Genomic DNA, 22,530 nt, shown 5'->3' with positions numbered 1-22,530 from the left:
GTTAATCATAAAAAAAATCATGCTTTGAAAATGGTTTTGTGTAATTGTAATTTAGCTAGATTGTTTTTTAAATATTATCACTAAATATTATCACTAAATAATTTTAAATATTATCGCTAAATAATTTTAAATATTATCATTAAATAATTCAAAATTTAAAAATCAAATTTAAACTAATTACGAGTTGTAACAATATAAAAATCCTTCAATCTTTATCCAACCACTTAAAAAAATATTCAACCTTTCAATCTTTATCCAATCATCTTTCAATTTTCAATCAAGCCTTCCTCTTTGCTTTTTGTTCCAATTTAGCCATTTTTTGCACCAACTTCATTCAAGATAAGAAAAATTCAAATTTAATAACATTTTATTTGATAATTAGTCAAAAATAAATATATTAAAAATACGAATTTATCTTGCTATAATTTTTTTTTGAAATAATTGACTGGTATTATATATATAACAATAAAATAAAGAAACAGGCCTATGGCCTTACAAAAGAAAAATCCAGAAAACGGACAGCAATTATGGCCTAAAAACCTACTAAAATCAAATAATCAAAATAAAACAAAACTTATTCTTATCCTAAACCAGTCAATTCAAAAACAGCTGGACACCACTTGTATCAAATTGTTTCAAATCCACCCACCAGCCTTAATGATAGCAGGTTCCCAATGTTACTTTTTCTCTGCTACCTTTTATTGCAAACAGAGAGACTTTTCATTTTTTTCAATCCAGTGGTCTTTGCCAAAGTCTCTCCTCTCCAAGGTTTCTCCTCTCCAGCGCATTTCGGACCATTTCTGGGATTCCCCTCTCCAGGTAAAAGCTTTCTCCACTATTGAGAGCCTCCGTTGCAATAGTATGAGCATAGATGTTATTAACTTTTGGAATAAAAGAAAACTCAACCTTCTGGTATCTGCGTTTCTTACTCTGAATATCTCTGATTATTGCTCCTACGACCGATCTATCAATAATAGAATTTTGGCACTTCTTGATAACCGTTTTTGAATCTCCCATAACTTCAAGTATGTTGAATCCCAGACTAATACCTAGTTTTACTGCTTGTAATCCTGCATATGCCTCTGCTGTAAATGGGTCTTCTATGTTGGAGTGATGAACTGCCTGTGATGCTAGGATTTCTCCTTCCCCATTCCATGCTATCAGTCTCGATGCCGATCTGAACGTCTGACGGTCAAAAGCTACGTCGAAATGAACTGTTGCCCTTCCCCTTTTGAACACCTGGTGACACTTATCCGAAGAGTGTAAAGTAAGTTTATCTTCCTTTGTTGCTTCAAGTTCTAAAATATAGCTTCTAACTTTCCTTGTGATTTCAGTTCCTGATACTTTCTTCTTCTCATATACCAGTTGATTTCTATTGAACCAAATAAACCAGAGACCACAACAGAATATTTGAAGTTGCTCAACATTTCCTTGTCCAAAGATTCCAGTAAGCCAACTCCATATATTTTCGTTACTCTGATACAGTACCCAAGACATATTTAAGTGACTCCAAACCTCAATCACTGTAGGGCACTGTTGAAAGACATGGTAACTGTTTTCTTCTTCACAATCACACCTGGGACACTGAGTATTCACTACTACCCGCTTGATTTTGAGGTTGCAAAAGGATGTGATAAAGTTCCATGAGATCCTCCAAATCATCATTTTTATCTTAGATGGGATATGTAAATTCCATAGCTTTCTGTAGAAATTTGTAGTTTCGGTATGTAAAATTAATTCATTAGGATCCAATAAACACTTATGTAATAGTTTATAGGCGCTCCTCACTGAAAACTCCCCGGTCGGCTCCCCTCTCCAAACTTGAAAGTCGTCATGTTCCGTCTCCGCCAGTGGTATCTTCAAAACTTTCTCAGTAATCTCCGATCGAAAGGTATTTTTTACCATCTCTATTTTCCACCTTCTGTTACATGTGTTAATTAACTCTGAAACTAATTCAATATTTCCACTAACTTCTTGGTTCGATATTCTAACCATTTTATTGCCTGGTATCCACAGATCATCACAAACTGAAATTTTATCACCTCTCCCCACCCTCCAGCAAAGACCTTTTTCAAGCAGACCTTTCGCAGACCATACACTCTTCCAGGTAAACGAGGGTAAATTCCCCAATCTAGCTTTATAAAAGTCTAAATCGGGATAATACTTAGCTTTCAAAACACGCGCCAATAATGAATTCGGATAATTAACAAGACGCCAACCTTGTTTCGCTAATAATGCAATATTAAATTTCACAAAATTACGAAAACCAAGGCCTCCATCTTCTTTTAACAAACATAAATTCTCCCAAGTGCACCAATGTATACTCTTCCTATTCATTCTCTTCCTCCACCAGAGATTAGCAACAATTCTTTCCAAATCTGCGCAAAGGGTCTTAGGGAGAATAAAACAACTCATCGAATAAGTTGGAATGGCTTGTAGAACCGCTTTGATAAACACTTCTTTCCCCCATTGGGAGAGAAACCTAATACTCCAATTGTCAATCCTTTGATTGAGTCTATCCTTCAAACTTTGAAAAGATGACTTCTTTCGTTTCCCCACCAAACTAGGCAACCCTAGATACCGTTCAATATCGTTAGCTCTTCTAACTCAAAGGATCCTTGTGATGTCACCCCTTACCCCCTCATTTGTATTTGTACTGAAAAATATTGCTGATTTTTCATAATTTACACATTGCCCTGAGTTTATCTCATATTCTTGTAAAATCTGTTTTAGAGACTGTGCCCCCCTTTCAGAAGCTTCTGCAAATAAGATGCAATCATCTGCAAAGAGTAAGTGGGAGATAGCTGGTCCTCTTCGGCTTGCTTTAACTCCTTTAAGAGTATTCTCTTCTTCTGCTAGCCTTATTAGACTTGAAAGTCCTTCTGCACAAAGAAGAAATAAGAACGGACTTAGAGGGTCTCCTTGTCTTAGGCCTCTAGATGGAATGATTGTTTGCCCTCTATTACCATTGACCATTACTTCATATGAGACTGAAGAGGCACAATTTAAAACCGACTCAATCCAATCAGAATCAAATCTCATTTTTTCCATTACCCCTTCCACAAAACCCCATTCAACCCTGTCATATGCTTTACTCATGTCCAGCTTGACAGCCATGAATCCTTTTTTCCCCACCCTCTTGAGTTTTAGAGTGTGAAGAATTTCATAAGCAAGAAGGACATTATCTGAAATCAGCCTTCCAGGAACAAAAGTACTTTGTGATAAATCAATACATTTATGAATCACTCTCCGGAACCTTCTAGTAATGACTTTAGCTATCAATTTGTAAATCATATTACATAAGCTACTTGGCCTAAATTGAGTAATCCTTGAAGGGTTTGGGACTTTTGGGATTAGCACAATGTTTGTTTTATTAATTGAACGTAAATCCATACATTCGTTTAACCCCTGGAGACAAAAAACAGAAACATCCTCTCCTATAATTGGCCAACACTTCTGATAAAATAGGGATGGAAATCCATCCTCACCTGGAGCTTTGGTAGGTCTCATTTCTGAAAGAGCTTCAAATATTTCCTCCTTTGTATATCTTGCCTTTAGATAATTATTGTCCTCATCTGAAATACATCGTTTAATTCCTCTCAGAATCCTCTCCAAATTTCTTTATCCTCCTGTTGAAAATAATTTCTGAAAGTACTCTCTAGCGATCGCCTTTTTCTCTTCACACTCATCTGTCTCCTTTCCGTCTTCGAACTGTAGCCTGTGAATTTGATTTTGCTTTCTTCTTTGTGACGCTTGTTTGTGAAAGAAAGCTGTATTTTTATCGCCAAGTTTTAACCAATTAACTCGGGCCCTTTGTTCCCAGTAGTGTTCATCCTTTTCGATCTCAAGATTCAGATGAATTTTTGTGTCTATAATTTCTGCCAGATTCTCGTCACTTCTATCAGATTCAAGTAATGTTGCCAGCTTTGAAGACAAGACCTCTGTTTTCATCTTTCTGTTCTGTTGGATCGTGACCCCCCACCTTTCCAAACCTCTTTTTAGATTTTCCATCCTGTAGAAAAAATCTCCTGTGGAGTTTTCCCAGATTTGTTTGGTTTCGCTAAAGAATGTTACTTTCGTCACCCACCATGCTTCGAACTTGAAATTTCTTCTTCCCATTCCTCTCTTCTTAACAGCGGTATCCAGAAGAAGTGGACAATGATCAGAGAATGTATGTGGAAGGTGCCTAATCAGGGAATTAGGGAATAAAGCGCTCTATTGCTTCGTTGCAACTCCTCTATCAAGTCTTTCTTGAATATTCGTTTCATAAAAATTCCCTCTCTCCCACGTGAACCACCTACCTGAATAGCCCAAATCATTCAGACTACATTCCTCAAGCACTTGACGAAAATCTTCCATTCTTCTTTCCTCCCTAGGTAATCCCTCCTTCTTCTCGAATCCATATAAGATTTCGTTAAAGTCTCCACAAACCAGCCATGGATAATCTCCATGACACCGTAATTCTCTCAACAGATTCCATGCGTCACCCCTGTCCCACGAGTATGGAGAACCATAGAAACCTGTAAATCTCCATATTTTATTATCTCCTTCTTCCTCGACAATCACATCAATATGTCTATCTGAAAAACTCTGAAGCGTAATAATAACATTTCCTCGCCATGCAAGACTTAGTCCACCTCTTGATCCAATAGAATCTACATCAATTCCGCATTGAAACCCGCAGCTTCTTCGAATTTTCTCCATCCGAAATTTGTTTACTTTTGTCTCTATTAAGAAAATAATTTGGGGATAATGTTGCTTCAGCAAATGCCGAAGTCGTCGGACTGTCTGAGGATTCCCCAATCCTCGGACGTTCCAGCTTAAAATTTTCATTGCGACCGGTCGGCTTGCCTCTTGGCAGCCGCCGATAACAAATGGTTGACTTCAGCCTTCCTCCTATTTCTCTCTCCCATCTCATTACTTTCCTCCATCTCCCTTCTAACCCTCTTTTTCCCCTCCTCACAAATAACCACCTCATTCACCAAATCATGCTCCATCGCCATGTGGTTATTGTCAATTATTTTCTCATTCCCCCTAGACCGAAAGAGACCCCATTACCTTCCAAGTAGAAACCTAAATTAGGAACAAGATTACTTTCAAATTTCCATGCCTTCCTCCAGTCTCTATTTCCCCTGAGTTTATCTCCCTTATTTCCATCTGAAAATCCTCCTTCCTCCCTTAACCAGACACTACTCATTGCTCGGGCTCTTCTTGATTGTGCTCGCAAAGACAAATCCCATCCCATATCACCAATTTCCACCCCTGCCTCCATTTTTATTTCACAAAAAGAATCATTATGACCTAGGCGGCCACAATAAAAATAAAAAAGTGTTAATCTTTCGTACTTAAATCTGACGTAAGAGCATTTATTTTGAAACTTAACTTGTTTTTTCCTTTTGAGAGGCCGTCTAACATCAATCTGTACTCTAATCTGCATATAATTCATATTCTCTTTCCCAAATTAGCACTATCATACTCTTGGAATATTCCAATGAAATTTCCCAATTGTATGGCCAGATTTTCAGAATAAAAGCCAATGGGAACATCATGTACTTGTACCCAGAAAGATGCTGAAATTAATGTAACTCTTAACGGATCCTCTCCCCTACTCAACTTATGCAAAATCAGCAGGTGATTATTAAAAGTCCAAGGGACCCTTTTAAAACTCTTTCCATATCCACAATATGAAAGAATTTAAAAATATATCTCTTCTCCTCCAAATCTCTGATTTGAACACCCTTGACCGGATGCCATAAATTAGCCATGGTGCTTTTCATTGCTGGATAATGAATAATACTAGCTATAAGAAAACAACCAACCAAACTTAAAATCTCTTCTTCACTTACCGGTTCTATCTCTCCTTGTGCTTGCAGGATTTCTTCTTCTTCATCATCAATAGACAGACTGGCGAAATCTGACTCCATGGACAATTACGTGAGAAACAGATTAAGAGAATTAATTCAGACCCTTTAAATGGTAGCCGTCAAACCAAGAAACTTTTGAAAACCGAGACTTGCCAAGGAGGCAGACAGAAACGTGCTAGGGTAGCAGACTTATAATCCTAATAATATCTAGATATTTTATCTTGCTATAATTAATTTTAAGTTTTGTATAAAAAAACAGAGATAGTCAAAACCTAAAACAAAATTATTAAAAAATGAAATATGAAACTAACTTGCAACTATTTATCATTGGTATGGAAGAAAAATCAAGTTTTTATTTTTAAAAATAGAAAAAGTTATTGAAACTGACCAAGAAAAAAACTGCTCACACCTAGATACCTGCCAAATAATTTTCTAAAAGAATGCCTGTGTTGTGAAAAAGTAAACTCAATTTACATAGTGAATTAAAGGGACACTTAATCTCAATCACTCTTTTTATAAACAGTATAGATAGATGATGTAGCCTTTTAGACTAATTGAAACTGTATGCACTTAATTGAAAAATTCTTTTAAGTACTATATTGTGAAATAAGGTAAAATTTAGGGGTTAGATTCGTATATTAACCCTTAATGAAACTCATAATGGAAAAAAATGATAGTAGTAAAAGTCTTACCAAAACCTTTGTGTTAGGGATTTTTACTAAAATATTATAAAAAAATAAAAAAATGTCAAAATATTACTAACTTTTTATTATTTATCAAAATAATACAAAAAAAAACAGAACAGTGAAAAATCGGATGCCACAGGCGGCACCAAAGGTGCTTGTGGCAGAGGCGGCACAGGACTAAGATGTAATGATCTAAAGTTTTAAGGACCTGATATGCAAATTTACCATTTTAGATTTTGAAAATGAATTGGTGTGACGACACTAAAATTGAAACGTGGCTAATTACTTTTTAAGCCCTCATTATTTATTATTTTCTTTTTATTCCCTTCAACTCACTTTTTTATTTAATAAACAAGCCCTCAACCTATTTTTGTAGTTAAATAAGCTCTTAATCTATGGTTTTACTCATAAAAGCCCTTTATTTTATTATTAAAGTAAATATATTTTACCTAAAGTAAAGCTATTTAAAAAATATAAACTAATGATGAGAATAGTTTATACTCATCAAATTTAGTAAATTTTTTATTTAATAAATTATTCTCATCAAATTCACATAAACATAAAATATAAATCAATTTATAAAACTACGATTTATTAATTTTTTTATAGAACTCACTTCCTTTTATTATTATTTACTATATAAAAGTTGAAACTTACAATATAACCTTTTGCACATTCATGTAATAAATTAATTTCATAAATCATTTTTTCGTTAAAAATAAAAGTTAAATTGTCAAAAGTTTCACATTATTATAAAAGAAGTAAGATTATTTAAAGAAGGCATGGTATCGAAATTATTTTCATTATACATTTTAATTGTATATGTTTTTTTATGTAATGTTTAGAATTATTCATAGCCCCCACTCATAAATAGGAAGATACATGGACGAAGCCAAAATATATTTTTAGGGGGTGAAATTAAAATGTAATTTTTATGAGAGTAAAAATGCAATTTCACCATTTCACTAGTCTATATCTTTATAGTTTCTAAAGGATTAAATTGAAATTTTATATTTTAGGGGGGCCAAAGTGCATTTACCTTTATTAATTTAAATTTTTAAAATTTTTATAATGCGTTTCAACGCATCCTCGTCCTCTTGCATTAACAACAATACCCATGCCAAATGAACTAACACCTTTCAAAGTTTTGACATAGTTGGGAATGTGAAATTACTGACTTGAGTAATGTTTCAAATCCAAACAAAATAATATTATCTTAGGAGAAATTATTTTATGGACCCCTTCCACTGCATCATCCATGGTCACTTCCAATTATTTAATGACATTTCAATAAATTTTTTCATGTCATTGACATATAATTTTAGTAATTTTTTTATCTTAAATATTGAACCTTAAACACAAAGTCCAAACCTTAAACCCGAATTCTAAACCGTGAACCTGGAACCTAGGGTTCAAGGTTCGAGGTTCGGGATTAAAAAAATACAAAAATTATGTGTTAATGACATGGAAAAAATTGTCAAAATGTTATTAAATAATTGAAAAGAACCCATGAATGATGTGGTAGAAAGAGTACATAAAATAAATTCTTCTATGTCAGAATATTACATTCATTGAACCAAAGGCACCCTTAAAAATTAAGACTCTAGAATACTACGTCGAAATCTCACATTCATTTATTAAACCCTTTTAAAAATTTACAATTTTAATAAAATCTTTCACAACAAAAATACAACTCACAGTAATTCTTTGAACTCATTTGTAAATTTTAATTAAACCCTAAATTTTAAAAAAATCTAATTAGACATTTTAATTTTAAAAAAAATCAAAACATAACTATGATGTGGGTGAAAATAATTAAATGAAAAATATATTAAAATGAAGTGAACCTTTGATTTAATAATTAAGTTAACAGTTCAAAATTTATGTGTCCATGTAAGTTGAAAGTAGAATTATGTGAGAAATATATTTAATATAAAATAAAATAAAATATGTATAAAGTTATAGTATCTTAGTTTCAAATTCAATTGTTTTTATCTTATTTTTATATAAAATATGTAAAATATATTATTAAAATAATAAAAATATATTGTAAAATTAATAATATTTTATAATTTCTCAACTAAATTAATATAGAAATCACAAGAATAGAGTAAAAATGAAAGGAGCACTAAACAAAAAAAGTGAAACATAGCAATACTTAATATAAGTTCGTCTTTATCATGAACACTTGTAGAAATTTGTGAAATAAATTAAATAAAATTGTATTTTTTTATTCGGTATCTCCGTGGCGTTTGAAGACATAAAGCATAAATTTTTCAAAGACATGCAAGGAATTTACAAGAAGCTATGTTATCACTTGAACTAAATTAACTTTAACGATACAATTATTTAACAAAGTTAATTTAAATGCCATCATTTATTAATTATAGCCTATTTGGTGATATAATTTCATCAATTAAAAGCTATTTAACTTACATGAAAGTTGATATTAAGTTTAGTAATTTAATAAAGATTTGTGACTGTATAAAAATGATGCTAAGTTTAGTGACTTAAAAGGGATTACTCCTTTTTTCCTCTTACAAGTTAATACTCACGGTGGGAAGACCGTCTGTCACCATCAGTCCACTTCCAAATGACAGTGACATTTTCCGTTTTCTCCGCGGCACACGTTATCGTCAAACTCAAAGCCCCACCTCCTCTCTGCCCCACATGTTTGAGCTAATAAATGCTAAATGGCGACCAGGAAACGTTTATGCCACGTGTCGTTAGTCCGGCCTCCTAAATTAAATTGTCGGCTAAATTACTTTCTATTTTGATTAATTTATTAAATTATTTATGTATTTAAAAATTGGTAACATTTGAACTTTAAATTGAAAGAAATGAAAAAAAAACAACGGGCTTAAATTAAATAGAGTTACAAAATAAATGAATCATGAAATAAAAGGTACACCAAAAACACCATCCAAGTAACAATGAAGTTGAATCTGTAAACAAAAAAGCTTTGTTCTTCTTCAAGACAATTGAGTGCAACTTTCATCCGCATAGTTTGCACTCCATCTAATTGTTGTAACTTGGTGTTTTCATATCTAAATTGCCTATTCTTTTCCATTAACAATTTGTTTGATGAATTAGTTCATCCTCCTTGTTTCGCTTCCATCACCATTCCCTTCAACCCATAATTAGACAAAATATCATCTCCTTAAATTTGGAGCATCCAAAACATTTTCTTCCTTTGTTCCAGGTAGTATTGGAGCCCTAAGCCCAAAATGGCAATATACAGCATATTTATCCTTACCTGGTTTTGCGTTTGAGAAGGATGGAGAAGGCATTTTCTCCCTTTTCCGTTCTTATGGATTTCTCAATCTCTTCAAGCTATGGGTTCTGAAACCCTGTACCTTGACTTTGTAAATAATTTTGAACTTTGAAGAGCATATAGAGCATCGGGTTTCATATGGATGAGGAAGATGGTGAAGAAGATCGGGTTCCAGAAAAAATGGAGTTAGGGTTTCGTTTAATATTTTAAATAAAGTTGAATTTTTTCATGGGCGAACAATATTTTAGAGGCCAAATCAAATTTTAATTTTTTATAGTCTATATTTTTATAATTTTTAAAGGATTAAATCGAATTTTTATAATTTTAAGAGGGGCTAAAGTATAATTTTATTTTTATTAATTTAAAATTTAAAAAAAATTAAAAAATTAAAAAATAATTTTATATTTTAGGGAGCCGAAACCCGAGCCCATGCCAACCCCTCTCTATATTCGCAACCGTTTCCCCCGTAATTTTTATATAATAATGACATAGCATTCATCTAAGCCATTGTTTACTTAAAAAAGATTGCATGTAACGACATTATTTTATTCGACAACGCTTTCACGCTCGTTATAAAAAAAAGTATCAAAATGATTGATGGAAAAAAAAAAGTAGGTATTAGATTGAGATAAAAAATACCAGAAGTATCAACTTGAGAAAAGTTACAAAGTTTAGGGGCCAAATGCAGAATTAAACTTTTTTAAAAGATAAAAATAAAAATATGCACAAGTTAACTTTATTAATATTAATGCAGAATTAATAACTGTGTTTGAGGAAGAAAAGGTTAGAAAGTATAAAGGACAAATGATGTTATTCCTTCTAATTACGATGTTTTACTTCATATTGACTTCTAGTAAGTATATATACATTTAAACCAATACACTGTGCATTGTCTTTATTGAGGAGAAGCTTTAGAAAATTCGTGACCCATGTGCGTAACACTTGTGTTTGTAGAAAAATTCAGGGTTTACCAGATATATACATATTTGGATTTATAAAGATATATATAGTATGCAGGGTTCTCTTATTACCAGTTTTATCAAAAATGGATAAGAAATTAAAGCCCAATGAATATTTAATAAAATGCTGCTCAAATGGCTAACTATTTTTGGATAAAATGAAATATTTCAATAAATAAAAAATATACTTCCACTGATTGTATGAAACTGTGATTTCACGCCATCTTTATCCCCTTCAATAAGAGAATGACAAATAAGATTTTTAAAAATTGAATTGATGGTAATCGACTAGGTCACCAATTCCCGAATTGATTAATTCATACAGTTCAGTCAAATAAATTATTAAAATTATGAAAAAAATTGGTACAACTAGTTTCTTTAGCTTGGTTCACGGGTCAATCAATTCAACCCTAATATTCAGACTAGCACCTTGGTCGACCCAGCTCAAAAAAACATTGGTTTGATCGGTAAATAATTTCTTCGATCTCGTCAAGTTGAGCAAGCAGGTGTTGAAGTTTGAAAACAAAATTAATCGCCATCGTCTTGACCTCGAGAGGGTGAATTTCGAGTATTGTTGGCATTGTCAAGCATTATAATAGATATAACAATTTGGTGTAAAATGGTAACAAAAGAATAGTTTAGGTATACCGCCTATGACAAAAATTTAAGTATCAATTTGGACAAAAAAGGACATAGTTTAAGCACTAATATGTGAGTTAAACCATTTAAAAAAAGTAACAAATTAACAGGTATTTTACTAAAATATTACAAAAATAATAAAAAATTCCAAAATAATATAACTTTTTATTATTTACCAAAATAATACAAAAAAAGCAGTTAAAAAAAATACTGAAGGAGGGCCTGCCACAGGCGGCACCTTTGGTGCCTGTGGCAGAGGCGGCACCAATTGTTTGTATTTTGGCCCTTTGTTCGTATTTTTGTCCCGGATTTTATTACTTTTAAAAAATATACTATTTTTTAATTTTTTTATTTTACATTATTTTAGTACATTATATTTAAAATGTATTAATTTACTGTGTTTTTAAATAAATTTAAAAAACCCTTATTTCAACCCTATGTTCATATTTTTTCCCAGATTTTATTACTTTTAAAAATATACTATTTTTAATTTTACATTATTTTAGTACATTATATTTGAAATGTATTAATTTAGTGTGTTTTTAAATAAATTAAAAATCCTTATTTGACCCTTTGTTCGTATTTTTCCCGGATTTTATTACTTTCAATAAAATATATTATTTTGTATTTTATTATTTTACATTATTTTAGTACATCATGTTTGAAATGTATTAATTTAGTGTGTTTTTAAATAAATTTTAAAAAACTCTTATTTGACCTTTTGTTAGTATTTTTTCCGGATTTTCTTACTTTCAATAAAAAACACACTAAATTAATACATTTCAAACATAATGTACTAAAATAATGTAAAATAATAAAATAATAAAATAATATATTTTTAAAAGTAATAAAATCCGAAAAATACTTAACAAAGACCAAATAAGAGTTTTTAAAATTTATTTAAAACACACTAAATTAATACATTTCAAATATAATGTACTAAAATAATGTAAAATAAAAAATAGAAAATAGTATATTTTTAAAAGTAATAAAATTCAGGAAAAAATACGAACATAGGGCGAAATAAGAGTTTTTAAAAATTTATTTAAAAACACAATAAATTAATACATTTCAAATATAATGTAATAAAATAATGTAAAATAAAAAAATAAAAAATAGTATATTTTTATAAACCAAGAATGTTGCCACTTAAAATAATCCAATTTGTAAACCAAGAATGTTGCCACTTTGAGTTAAAATAATGCGATGGGGAGGATCTAATTTGTAAACCAAGAATGTTGCCACTTTGAGTTATGATTGGAATCAATATTTTGGTACAAATAAAACACAGTTTCAACAAAACCTACGAATCTAATTTGGTTTGCAGTGACATCTTCTTTTGGCTAACTTTTATTTACAATTATTTCAACCACACTTAGGTTAAGGCCATGACACGTCTTGGGGTCAAAAAACAAGACTACCCTTTTTTAGATTAAAAATATGAATAGAATGTTATTTCAATAAATACAGAAAAATACACTTCCACTCAATTATTTGACGTTTCCTACCATCAAAACTAGAGATTAATTATTGTAATAGACATCAAATTCATTTGTGATTTTGACTTTCAACTAATGAAGAACGGGAAGGGCCTGGGGGAAGGCTTCATGGCCGGTGGTGGCTGGCAACGCCATCGTATTTAGTTTGCAATCAACTGAATAGAGCTGACCAATATTGGCATTAGTGTTGATTCCGTCAATGGAAATAATCCGGCTAATAAGGCGGAGCAATACACTTTTAAACTCCTCCCCATCGCTCCATTCGTATATTTGTGCCTTAATTAGACTCCTGTTTTTGCAAATCAAGTCCCAAACTGGGAAATCTTTCCGCGGCATCACATAGTCTCCATCACCAAGCTTCAAACTTGGGCAGAAGTCACCAAGCCCATCACCAAGGTAGATTATTGTTTTCTTTTGGTCCTCCATGGATAGAGATGCTTGGATCTTTTCAATCACAATACCCTATATTTAAGAAAGGAGGGGTCAATTACATGGGAAACAACTTAAGATGATAACATAAAATAAGTTGCGTCTAATTATCATAATTTAATTTGGATTTTTAATTTCAATTCGTTCACCTAAAATTTCTCAAAAATTATGCGATTTGTCATCATCCTCTAAAGATTATCATGCAGGAAACCAAGTACAAATTTAAAACTTTTAAAGGAAGCTTTTTTGTTTCCAATCGCATGTTTGATGGTGCCATTGTTACTAGCTATCCACTTGTCAATGGTTAGGTGCTTATAATTGGTAAGCATAATAAAATAAATAATAGATATGGCGCCATTGTTATTTATTAAGTTTTAAGTTGAAAAAATTACAATATATATATATATATACCTTGCACATATTGGGAGGGCAGCTGGGATGATCACATCCGTGAGATGATTTGGTGAAATCATGGTGAGGAAAGATCCTTAGCCTGCCTTGTTCATCGACAAACCCAGGGTTTGTATTGATCTCAGAAAAGCATTCCTGGAGGCCATGATGCTCCAAAATTGTGTCGATGAAGAAGGTGTTTGCGTCGCTTACAATCTTCAAATCACATCTGAATTAGACAATATCAATACCAAAGCTTTTAGTATTTTATCGTTTCCCAGTGAGAAAACCTGACATGCAGAGGAAAGTTCCATATAAACAAAGATAAAAGAAAATATGCATACATACCCTAAGGCATGAGCGGATTTAATGGCTTCGATGATTTGGAGATGTATTGGAGTTCTTTTTAGAACAGCTGCAATATCCTCAACCGTTGTTCCTTGCGAATGTTGTTCTTTCATCATTCGATCCTGTAATAATTTTGACAATGATATAAACGACTTGTATTTGATTGGAAAGAAAGAAAAAGAAATTAAGAACATGCAACATAAAAAATAAGAAATTAAAGACTAACCATAAGAGAATTCCAGGGCATGGTGGGAAGAAGCTGATTGAACAACTCGGTGGCGCCCAACTCATCAACCACCCAATTGTCACTGTCACAATCGATAATCGTTTTATCGAAATCGAAAATCACAACTATGTCTGATGCTGCCATTTGTGATCGATGTATGAAGCAAGGAGAAAAATAAAAAAAGTTTCACACACGCAGAAAAGATAACAAATCAAGAGAGGGTTTTACTATATCAAATTTGTGTGATAAGGAGAAGGTATTTATATAGATGGATGAGGTGTTGTTATCGCAATGGCTCATTGATGATTATGGAAATCAAGGGTTGGGATTCATAGTCAAGGGTGGTCTCTGTAGTCAAATTTTATGTCTGGTATTTGTTGTTTGGAAAGTTCCTAAAGGAATGGGTTTTGTTTTTCAGACTCCTTTTTTTGGTGGGATATTGGCTCTTTGATTTGCTGTCTATTGAAAGATGAAAAATTCAAAGTTTGATGTTTTATTTTGACTATTTTGTTTTTAGTCAACCTCTCTGTCGTGGAAAAAAATGCTGGAATATTGGTAATATGCCAAGTCAAAGTCCTTTTAAAAAGGAAAAAGATATAGGTATGCTTAATTTATTTGAATTTCTCAATATACTTTTATTTTATGAGGAAGTCAATAGGAAGGTCAGAGGGTCTCGTTATATGTCAATCAAGGGAGCCGAAGGGAAGCTACCATTTTCTGCTACTTTGAAATAGCTAAATAGAGACTTAATTTCAAAAATAAAATAAAATAACACTGAAGAGAAGGAAACTAAGAGGTGTAATTATATGACCTTCAAAACTAAAATAAATCCAAACCCTAAAGGAGCAGTAATTAAGATTTTGTGTTCACGTATTAATGATGATGGTAGGTTTGATATAATTTTCTTTTTAATTTGTAAATATAAAGAGTTAAATTTATTGAAATATTTAGAAGTGGAATCAAATTATAGAATATATATGTAAGTATTGAAAATTAAATGTGTTATTATATCAATTAGAAAAGATTTCTATAAGGCGGATGAAAATAAAAACACAAACATTATTAAATTACCATTAATATATAGTTTCCCCTAAAATAAGTCCCTTAAAGTATTGTATAATAAGTAGCAGTCACGTGGGATTAAAGGCAGTCCAGTCCATATAAACAAAAAAGAAATGTTGTGGGTGTGTCATCTGATATTTTTCTGCCCTGGGACTTTAGTGCCAAAGACCAGAGTGTTTTCATGGTTGACACTACTATTTTATATTTGTTCAACGTAATTATGTGTAAGTCACGACTCGTGTTTGGAATCCAAGTTTCCATTATTCCTTGGTTATGCTTCTGTCTTCTTTTTTCTCCGTTATTTTCAGAAAATGTTATAAAAAATCATCGCTACAAACCCAGCTCTTCACGAGGTAATATAGGCTGATGAGTACCTAATTGCTAATCCATTACTCTCTTCTGACAAGACAAGGAATTTCTTATATCAAGACTTAAATATTCAATTATTATTGTTATTTTCGAAATGGATTATATGAATTAATAAAATAAATTCAAACTAGATTACAATATAGTGGGTGAAAAATTTATACATGATTTTTGAAATAATATAATAAATATATAAATTTATTGTAACGTTGTCAAAATAATAAAGAATTTTACAATTAAATTATACTCGGAATAATTTTTTATCTTAGAACTTGGATCTTCTTTGATTTATGATTGGCACCAATAGAACGCGCTTACATTTCTTTCAACAAACTTTTTTCGAGTAATAAAATGAATAGGATTTTATTTCAATAAAAAATATATAGTTCCACTACAATTACCTGACGTTTTCCTACTATTGAAACTAGAGACTAGTTAGTGCAAGTCTGCAATAGTAATCCTGGAAAGCTAAAAGACATCAACTTCATTGCCCATTTTGACGTTCAGCTTCTAATGAAGAACATGAAGGGATTGAGGGAAGGTTTCAGGGCCAGTGGCGGCAGGCAACGACATCGTTTCTAGTTTGCAATCAACTGAATAGAGCTGATCAATATTGGCACTAGTGTTGTTTCCCTCTACCGAAATAATTCGGCTAATAAGGTGGAGTAATACAGTTTTAAACTCCTCCCCATTGCTCCATTCACATATTTGTGCCTTAATTAGACTCCGGTTTTTGCAAATCAAGTCCCAAACTGGGACATCTTTCCGCGGCATCACATAGTCTCCATCACCAAGCTTCAAACTTGGGCAAAAATCACCAAGCCCATCGCCAAGGTAGATTTTTGTTTTCTTTGGGTCCTCCATAGATAGAGATGCTTGGATCCTATATTCAAGAAAGGATGGGTCAATTACACGGGAAAGAACTTAAGATGATAACATAAAATAAGTTGCAGTGGATTTCATTTCGTGCACGTAAAATTTTCCAGAAATTATGTTATTTATCATGATCCTAAAGATCGTTCCTCTAACTTCGGGTCAAAAACTAATTAAATAATTTAGTTTTGCCATGCAGGAAACAAAGGCAACCTTACAAATATAAAAAGTTTTTTTTTTTTTTGTTTCTTATGTCATATTTGATAGATGCATAAATGGGATCATTGTTATTTATAAATTTTTTAGTTGAAAAAAATTACTATGTGCGTACCTTGCACATATTTGGAAGGCAGCTGGGATGCTGACATCCATGAGAAGATTTGGTGAAATCATGATGAGGGAAGATCCTGAGCCTGCCTTGTTGATCGACAAATCCAGGGTTCGTATTGATCTCCAAAAAGCATTCCTTTAGGCCGTGATGTTCCAAGATTGTCTCGATGAAGAAAGTGTTTGCGTCGCTCACATTCTTCAAATCACATCTGAAACAACCAAAACTTTTAATTAGTATTTAATTTTTTTTCCTAGCGAAAAAACCTGGCATGCAGAAGAAAGTTCAATATAATAAATGAGAGAAGAAATAGATCCACACACACCCTAGAGCATGAGCCGATTTAATGGCTTCGACGATTCGAGGATGTATTGGTGATCTTTTCAGAACAGCCGCAATATCCTCAATTCTTGTACCTTTAGAATGAAGTTCTTTCATCATTTGATCCTGTAATAATTTAACAATGATATGAACAAGTCTAGTTGTTTGATTGGAATTAAGAAAGCAACAGAGCAAGAATATACATAAACCAAGAACATGCAACGTGAAATACAAGAAATCAAAGACTAACCATAAGAGAGTTCCAGGGCATGGTAGGAAGACGTTGATTGAATAACTCGGTGGCACACCCAACTCATCCACCACCCAGTTATCACTGTCACAATCGATAATCGTTTTGTGATTGATGTACGAAGCAAGGAGAAAAAAGAAGTTTTGCACTCGCAAAAAAGATAAGAAAAGAGAAGGGCTTATCCATTTGATTCTAGTGTTTTACACTAATAATTATTTGATAAAATAGAACAAATATTGATAGGGTATTTATATAAGATGAAGTAGGTGTCATTGCCTTAACTGCCTCATGGATGGTTATGGAGATGAAGGGTGGTCTGTTTAGTCTAATTCTATGCCTGGCATTTGCTGTTTGGAAAATTGGGTTCCTTTCTTTTTCTTCTTTATTCATTTTTTGGTGGAATATTGTCCCTTTGAGGTGCTAACTATTGAAAGATCAAAATATTGTGGCAAGAATGTTGGGAATAAGCCAAGTCAAATGCCTTTCGAAAAGAAAAAGGTCTTCTGTAATTTATATATGCTGTATTTAATTGAATTTCTCAACTTTCTGTAATTTAAATTATTTTATTTTATGAAATGTAAATAATAAAATCTTGTTACATAATTAAACTGTTTTATTTTATGAAATGTCAATAAGAAGGTCTTTGTTACATGTCGAATAATTTCCAGAGCAGTTGTGATGAATTATCCACCGACTTGAATGTTAAAAATTCGTTTCCATTTTTAAACTATTTTATTATACTTAATCCAATTATAAAAAGTTAAAATAACCTAAACTTCAATAAAATAATTCAAAATTTATAATTTTATGTCTTTTTACTTATTACAATAATAACAAATGTAAATTGAGTTAAAACTTGACGGAATATGATATTGTAAGGGAGCCGAAAGGAAATTTCGAATAATAATAGGAAGCCAAGAGGTGGAATTATGTGACTTTCAGAGGTGTAGAAAGTAAGAACATATACATATTGTAAAATAAGTAGCAGTCACGCGGGATTAGGGGCAGTCCAGACCACTATCTAAATAAATAATCAAAGTTATGGTGTAGGTGTGTCGTAGACTCGTAGCCCTCCTTTTTTTGGTAGAATAAACAGCTGAAGTTTAGAAAAACTCAGCCGACACCTTTAAAAGCAACCAGCTACGCATCTGAAGACATTGCACAATCCTCCTCCAAAATGTTATAGATAACCAATTGGTTAAGAACAGTCGCAATCGAAAGCACCAGTTTCGTTGAAGCATCCGGTGAATTCGTCATCTTGCTCTCAACTCACGTATCTAATTGGGTATATATATGAATTTTGCAGTGATTTTTTATTATATAAATAATTTAACATATATTTTAGTACACAAATTATATAATGTATAAAATAAATATAATAATTTATTATGATTTCGAGTTTTAAATATTGAAGGATTTAATTTTTTTTACTCAAGTTTAATATTTTTGTCATGCATGGTGTACGACTATACCCTCACACCGCATTTAATTCCATCCATATTGATTCTTTTCTAGTTGTTGTAGCATATCCTCCTGTACAAGACAAATTAATACAATAATCCCTGACATTTGTATTGCCTCCACTCTTTCAAGCCATTCGGTATTTTTGGCCAATAGAGGTTTTCCATTGCAACTATTCCCAAGTTTCTATCACTTGAGACTCCTTTACTATGTCCATCATATACACCATATCATTAACCTTTATGTTCATATTGCAGGCTACACTAGTTGTGTTGGGATCTAAGATTTGGGAACCGCTCATGTTACCCCCATGCAACTTATTACTGTTCCACTGTATCTTTATCCGATAGGTAGATCTGCTATTGAAGCAACCAAACTCCATTTATTCTCTATATTAGCATCCCTAATGGTACAATATGTAACGAAATTGAAGTGATAAATTAAAGGGACAATAATAACCTTTTTAGATCAATAAAATGAATTACATGTTATTTCAACAACAACAACAAAAAAAAGTACACTTCCACTCAATTATTTAATGTTTTTCTACTGTCAAAACTAGATATTAATTACTGCAATAGTAATCTTAGAAAGCTAAAAGACATCAAATTCATCAGTCATTTTGACTGTCAACTAATTTGGCTTCTAATGAAGAACGGAAAGGGCCTGGGGGAAGGCTTCATGGCCGGTGGCGACAGGCAACGGCATCGTTTCTAGTTTGCAATCAACTGAATAGAGCTGACCCATTTTGGCACTAGTGTTCTTTCTGTCAATGGAAATAATCCGGCTAATAAGGTGGAATAATACATTTTCGAACTCCTCCCCGTCGCTCCATTCGCATATTTCTGCATTAACTAGCTTCCTCTTATTGCAAATCAAGTCCCAAACTGGAAAACCCTTCCTTGGCATCACATAGTCTCCATCACCAAGCTTCAAAGTTGGGCAGAAATCACCAAGCCCATCCCCAAGGTAGATTATTGTTTTCTTTTGATCCTCCATGGACAGAGATGCTTGGATCCTTTCAATCACGATACCCTATATTTAAGAAGGGAATTGTCAATTACATGGGAAACAACTTAAGATGATAATATAAAAAAAGTTGCATCTTTACTACTTTAAAAAGGAAGGTTTTTTTTTTTTTTTTCCTGTATCATGTTTAATACATGCATATATGGTGTCATTGTTATTTATGAATTTTTAAGTTGAAAAAATTATTATGTATATACCTTGCACATATTGGGAGGGCAGCTGGAATGTTGACATCCATGAGAAGATTTGGTGAAATCATGGTGAGGGAAGATCCTCAGCCTGCCTTGTTCATCGACAAACCCAGGGTTCGTATTGATCTCCGAAAAGCATTCCTTCAGGCCGTGATGCTCCAAGATTGTCTCAATGAAGAAAGTGTTTGCGTCGCTCACAATCTTCAAATCACATCTGAAAGCCGACAATGTCCACACCAAAACTTTTAGCATTTAATTTTTTCGTAGCGAGAAAACCTGACATTCAGAGAAAAAGTACAATACATACCCTAAAGCATGAGCCGATTTAATAGCTTCGATGATTCGGGGATGTATTGGTGATCTTTTCAGAACAGTCGCAATATCCTCAATTCTTATACCTTGGGAATGAAGTTCTTTCATCATTCGATCCTGTAAGAATTTTGACAATGGTATTAACAAGTCTAGTTATTTGCTTGAAAAGAACGAAAAATAGATATATGCATGTAAACCAAGAACATGCAACATGAAAAACCAGAAACCAAAGACGGACCATCAGAGAATTCCAGGGCATGGTGGGAAGAAGTTGATTGAACAATTCAGTGGCGCCCAACTCATCAACCACCCAGTTATCGCTATCACAATCGATGATCGTTTTATCAAAATCGAAGATCACAACTATGCCTGCAGCTGCCATTTGTGATCGGTATATGAAGCAATGAAAAGAAAACAAGTTTCAGGCTCGCAAAAGAGAAAGGGGATAGGTATTTGATGGAGTGTTTTAAGCTGTCAATATTCAATTTGTGTGACGAACAAAACAAATGATAGGGGGTATATATACAAATGGATGAGGTGTCATTGCCTCAACCATCTCATGGATGATTATGGAGATCAACGGTTGTGATTAGTTGTCAAAGATGGTCTCTTTAGTCAAATACTATGTCTGGTATTTGCTGTTTGGAAAGTTCCTAAAGAAATGGGTTTTGTTTTTTTTGTTTTTTCACACCCTTTTTGGTGGAATATTGGCCCTCTGATTTGGTGACTATAGAAAGATCGAAACGTGATTGCTGTACAGCTTTATTTTATTGACTGTTTTTTTTTATTTAGCCAACCTCTCTCGTGGGAGAAAAAGGCAGGAATATCGGGAATATGCCAAGTCAAATTCCTTTAAAACATGTCCTATAATAACTAATGAAAAGGTGTTGTTACACGTCAAACCCCGCTGTAAATTTTCTCCCACCCAAAAATACAATACCAATTTATGATAGAATTTAGAAATTTCCCCACAATATATCCATTCCACTCCCATGTTTGTCCAAACGCTGTCAGTTTTTTACCATCCTCATTTATATAATAAACAAATAAACTACAAAAATGTAAATTAATAATTTTTTATTTAATCACTAAATTTTTTGAAATAAAATATTTTCATCAATTTCTGTTTTTTATTGGTCTAATAATAAATTTGGTTTTCTAATATTTACACATTATGTTAATTTGACCCTAAATATAAAATATTCAACAAATTTAATTCTCAATATTTACAAAATTTTCCATTTTAATTTGAATTCTAAAATTTCAATAAATTTGAACAAATTCTATTTTCATTATATAGTAATAATATTAAAAACGTTAAAATATTGCAAATTTTTTACGAACAACAAAATTCTATACTGGAAATAGAAAAAATAACGAGCTTAAGTTTTTATCTCCAATTTTTAAAATAAAAGATAAAATTATGGGAAAGGGAGGCGAAGGGAAGTTTCTTTTTTAATGGTGCATTGAAATAGCCAAAGGAGGATTAGTAATGGGGAAGCAAAGAGGTGGAATTATATGACCTTGAAAGCTGTAAAAAGTGAAGTTACAACTCGTGTTTGAAATCTAAGTTTAAAAACAATTAATAAAACATCAACTTTACAATCCAACATTTTCGGTAACTCAGGCTGTTGCAACACAACATTTTCTTATTTTTATTACATATCACTCTTAAAAATAATTATATGTGTCAAGAAATTTAAATTTAAAAGAATAATTTACATGATAAAATGAACAGGTCCCATAATGAATGCAATCTATATCTAATCCAAAAATGTTATCAACAGTAATCGACACATAGTTACGTCTCTTTCAATTAGATATGATTATAAGTTGGGTTATCTGTTAAAAAATATAAGTTCAAAAAATGAGTTTGAACAAAAATGAGGTCATTTTCTAAACAAGTTAGGTTTGGACAGAATTTTTTACCCAGCTTGAGTCACATGCCTTTTTTTTTTTTGTATATGCCATTTGTTGAAATTTTTTATTTTAATATTTTTAATGTATTTAATATATTATATTT

General features: G+C 32.2%; 3 protein-coding genes and 1 long non-coding RNA gene across 6 annotated transcripts; 1 reads left to right on the top strand and 3 right to left on the bottom strand.

Annotated features, from left to right (window-relative positions):
• Window positions 1-666: 666 nt before the first annotated feature.
• Window positions 667-6,049, top strand: LOC105770353 (uncharacterized). 3 transcript variants are annotated; one of them, XR_008195900.1, is made up of 6 exons: window positions 667-1,267; window positions 1,366-1,447; window positions 1,530-1,891; window positions 2,017-2,107; window positions 5,518-5,631; window positions 5,874-6,049. It is a non-coding gene; the product is annotated as an uncharacterized LOC105770353 (long non-coding RNA). The 3 variants fall into 3 exon arrangements; XR_008195901.1 differs by lacking the exon at window positions 5,518-5,631 and having other exon boundaries at window positions 672-819; window positions 1,042-1,267; XR_008195899.1 differs by lacking the exon at window positions 5,518-5,631 and having other exon boundaries at window positions 671-1,267.
• Window positions 6,050-12,668: 6,619 nt separating this feature from the next.
• LOC105770280 (inorganic pyrophosphatase 2) lies at window positions 12,669-14,551 on the bottom strand. Its single transcript, XM_012591405.2, has 4 exons — window positions 14,315-14,551; window positions 14,089-14,210; window positions 13,762-13,969; window positions 12,669-13,383 (listed from the first exon to the last, which is right to left on the bottom strand). Exons 1-4 carry the CDS (start codon window positions 14,456-14,458, stop codon window positions 12,994-12,996), a joined length of 864 nt encoding a protein of 287 aa, XP_012446859.1. The 5' UTR covers window positions 14,459-14,551; the 3' UTR covers window positions 12,669-12,993.
• Window positions 14,552-16,211: 1,660 nt separating this feature from the next.
• Window positions 16,212-19,357, bottom strand: LOC105766789 (inorganic pyrophosphatase 2-like). The gene is made up of 4 exons (XM_052630188.1): window positions 19,169-19,357; window positions 17,269-17,390; window positions 16,954-17,154; window positions 16,212-16,625 (listed from the first exon to the last, which is right to left on the bottom strand). The coding sequence occupies exons 1-4, from the start codon at window positions 19,355-19,357 to the stop codon at window positions 16,253-16,255; spliced, it is 885 nt and encodes a 294-aa protein (XP_052486148.1). The 3' UTR covers window positions 16,212-16,252.
• A 58-nt stretch (window positions 19,358-19,415) lies between these two features.
• LOC105770279 (inorganic pyrophosphatase 2) lies at window positions 19,416-20,979 on the bottom strand. Its single transcript, XM_012591404.2, has 4 exons — window positions 20,746-20,979; window positions 20,503-20,624; window positions 20,202-20,409; window positions 19,416-20,010 (listed from the first exon to the last, which is right to left on the bottom strand). Exons 1-4 carry the CDS (start codon window positions 20,887-20,889, stop codon window positions 19,621-19,623), a joined length of 864 nt encoding a protein of 287 aa, XP_012446858.1. The 5' UTR covers window positions 20,890-20,979; the 3' UTR covers window positions 19,416-19,620.
• Window positions 20,980-22,530: the final 1,551 nt, after the last annotated feature.

This window comes from Gossypium raimondii, chromosome 5, assembly GCF_025698545.1.
Source record: "Gossypium raimondii isolate GPD5lz chromosome 5, ASM2569854v1, whole genome shotgun sequence".
NCBI classification, from domain to species: domain Eukaryota; kingdom Viridiplantae; phylum Streptophyta; class Magnoliopsida; order Malvales; family Malvaceae; genus Gossypium; species Gossypium raimondii.
The sequence above is the reverse complement of the archived record's forward strand: the minus strand, read 5'-3'. Positions and strand labels throughout refer to the sequence as shown.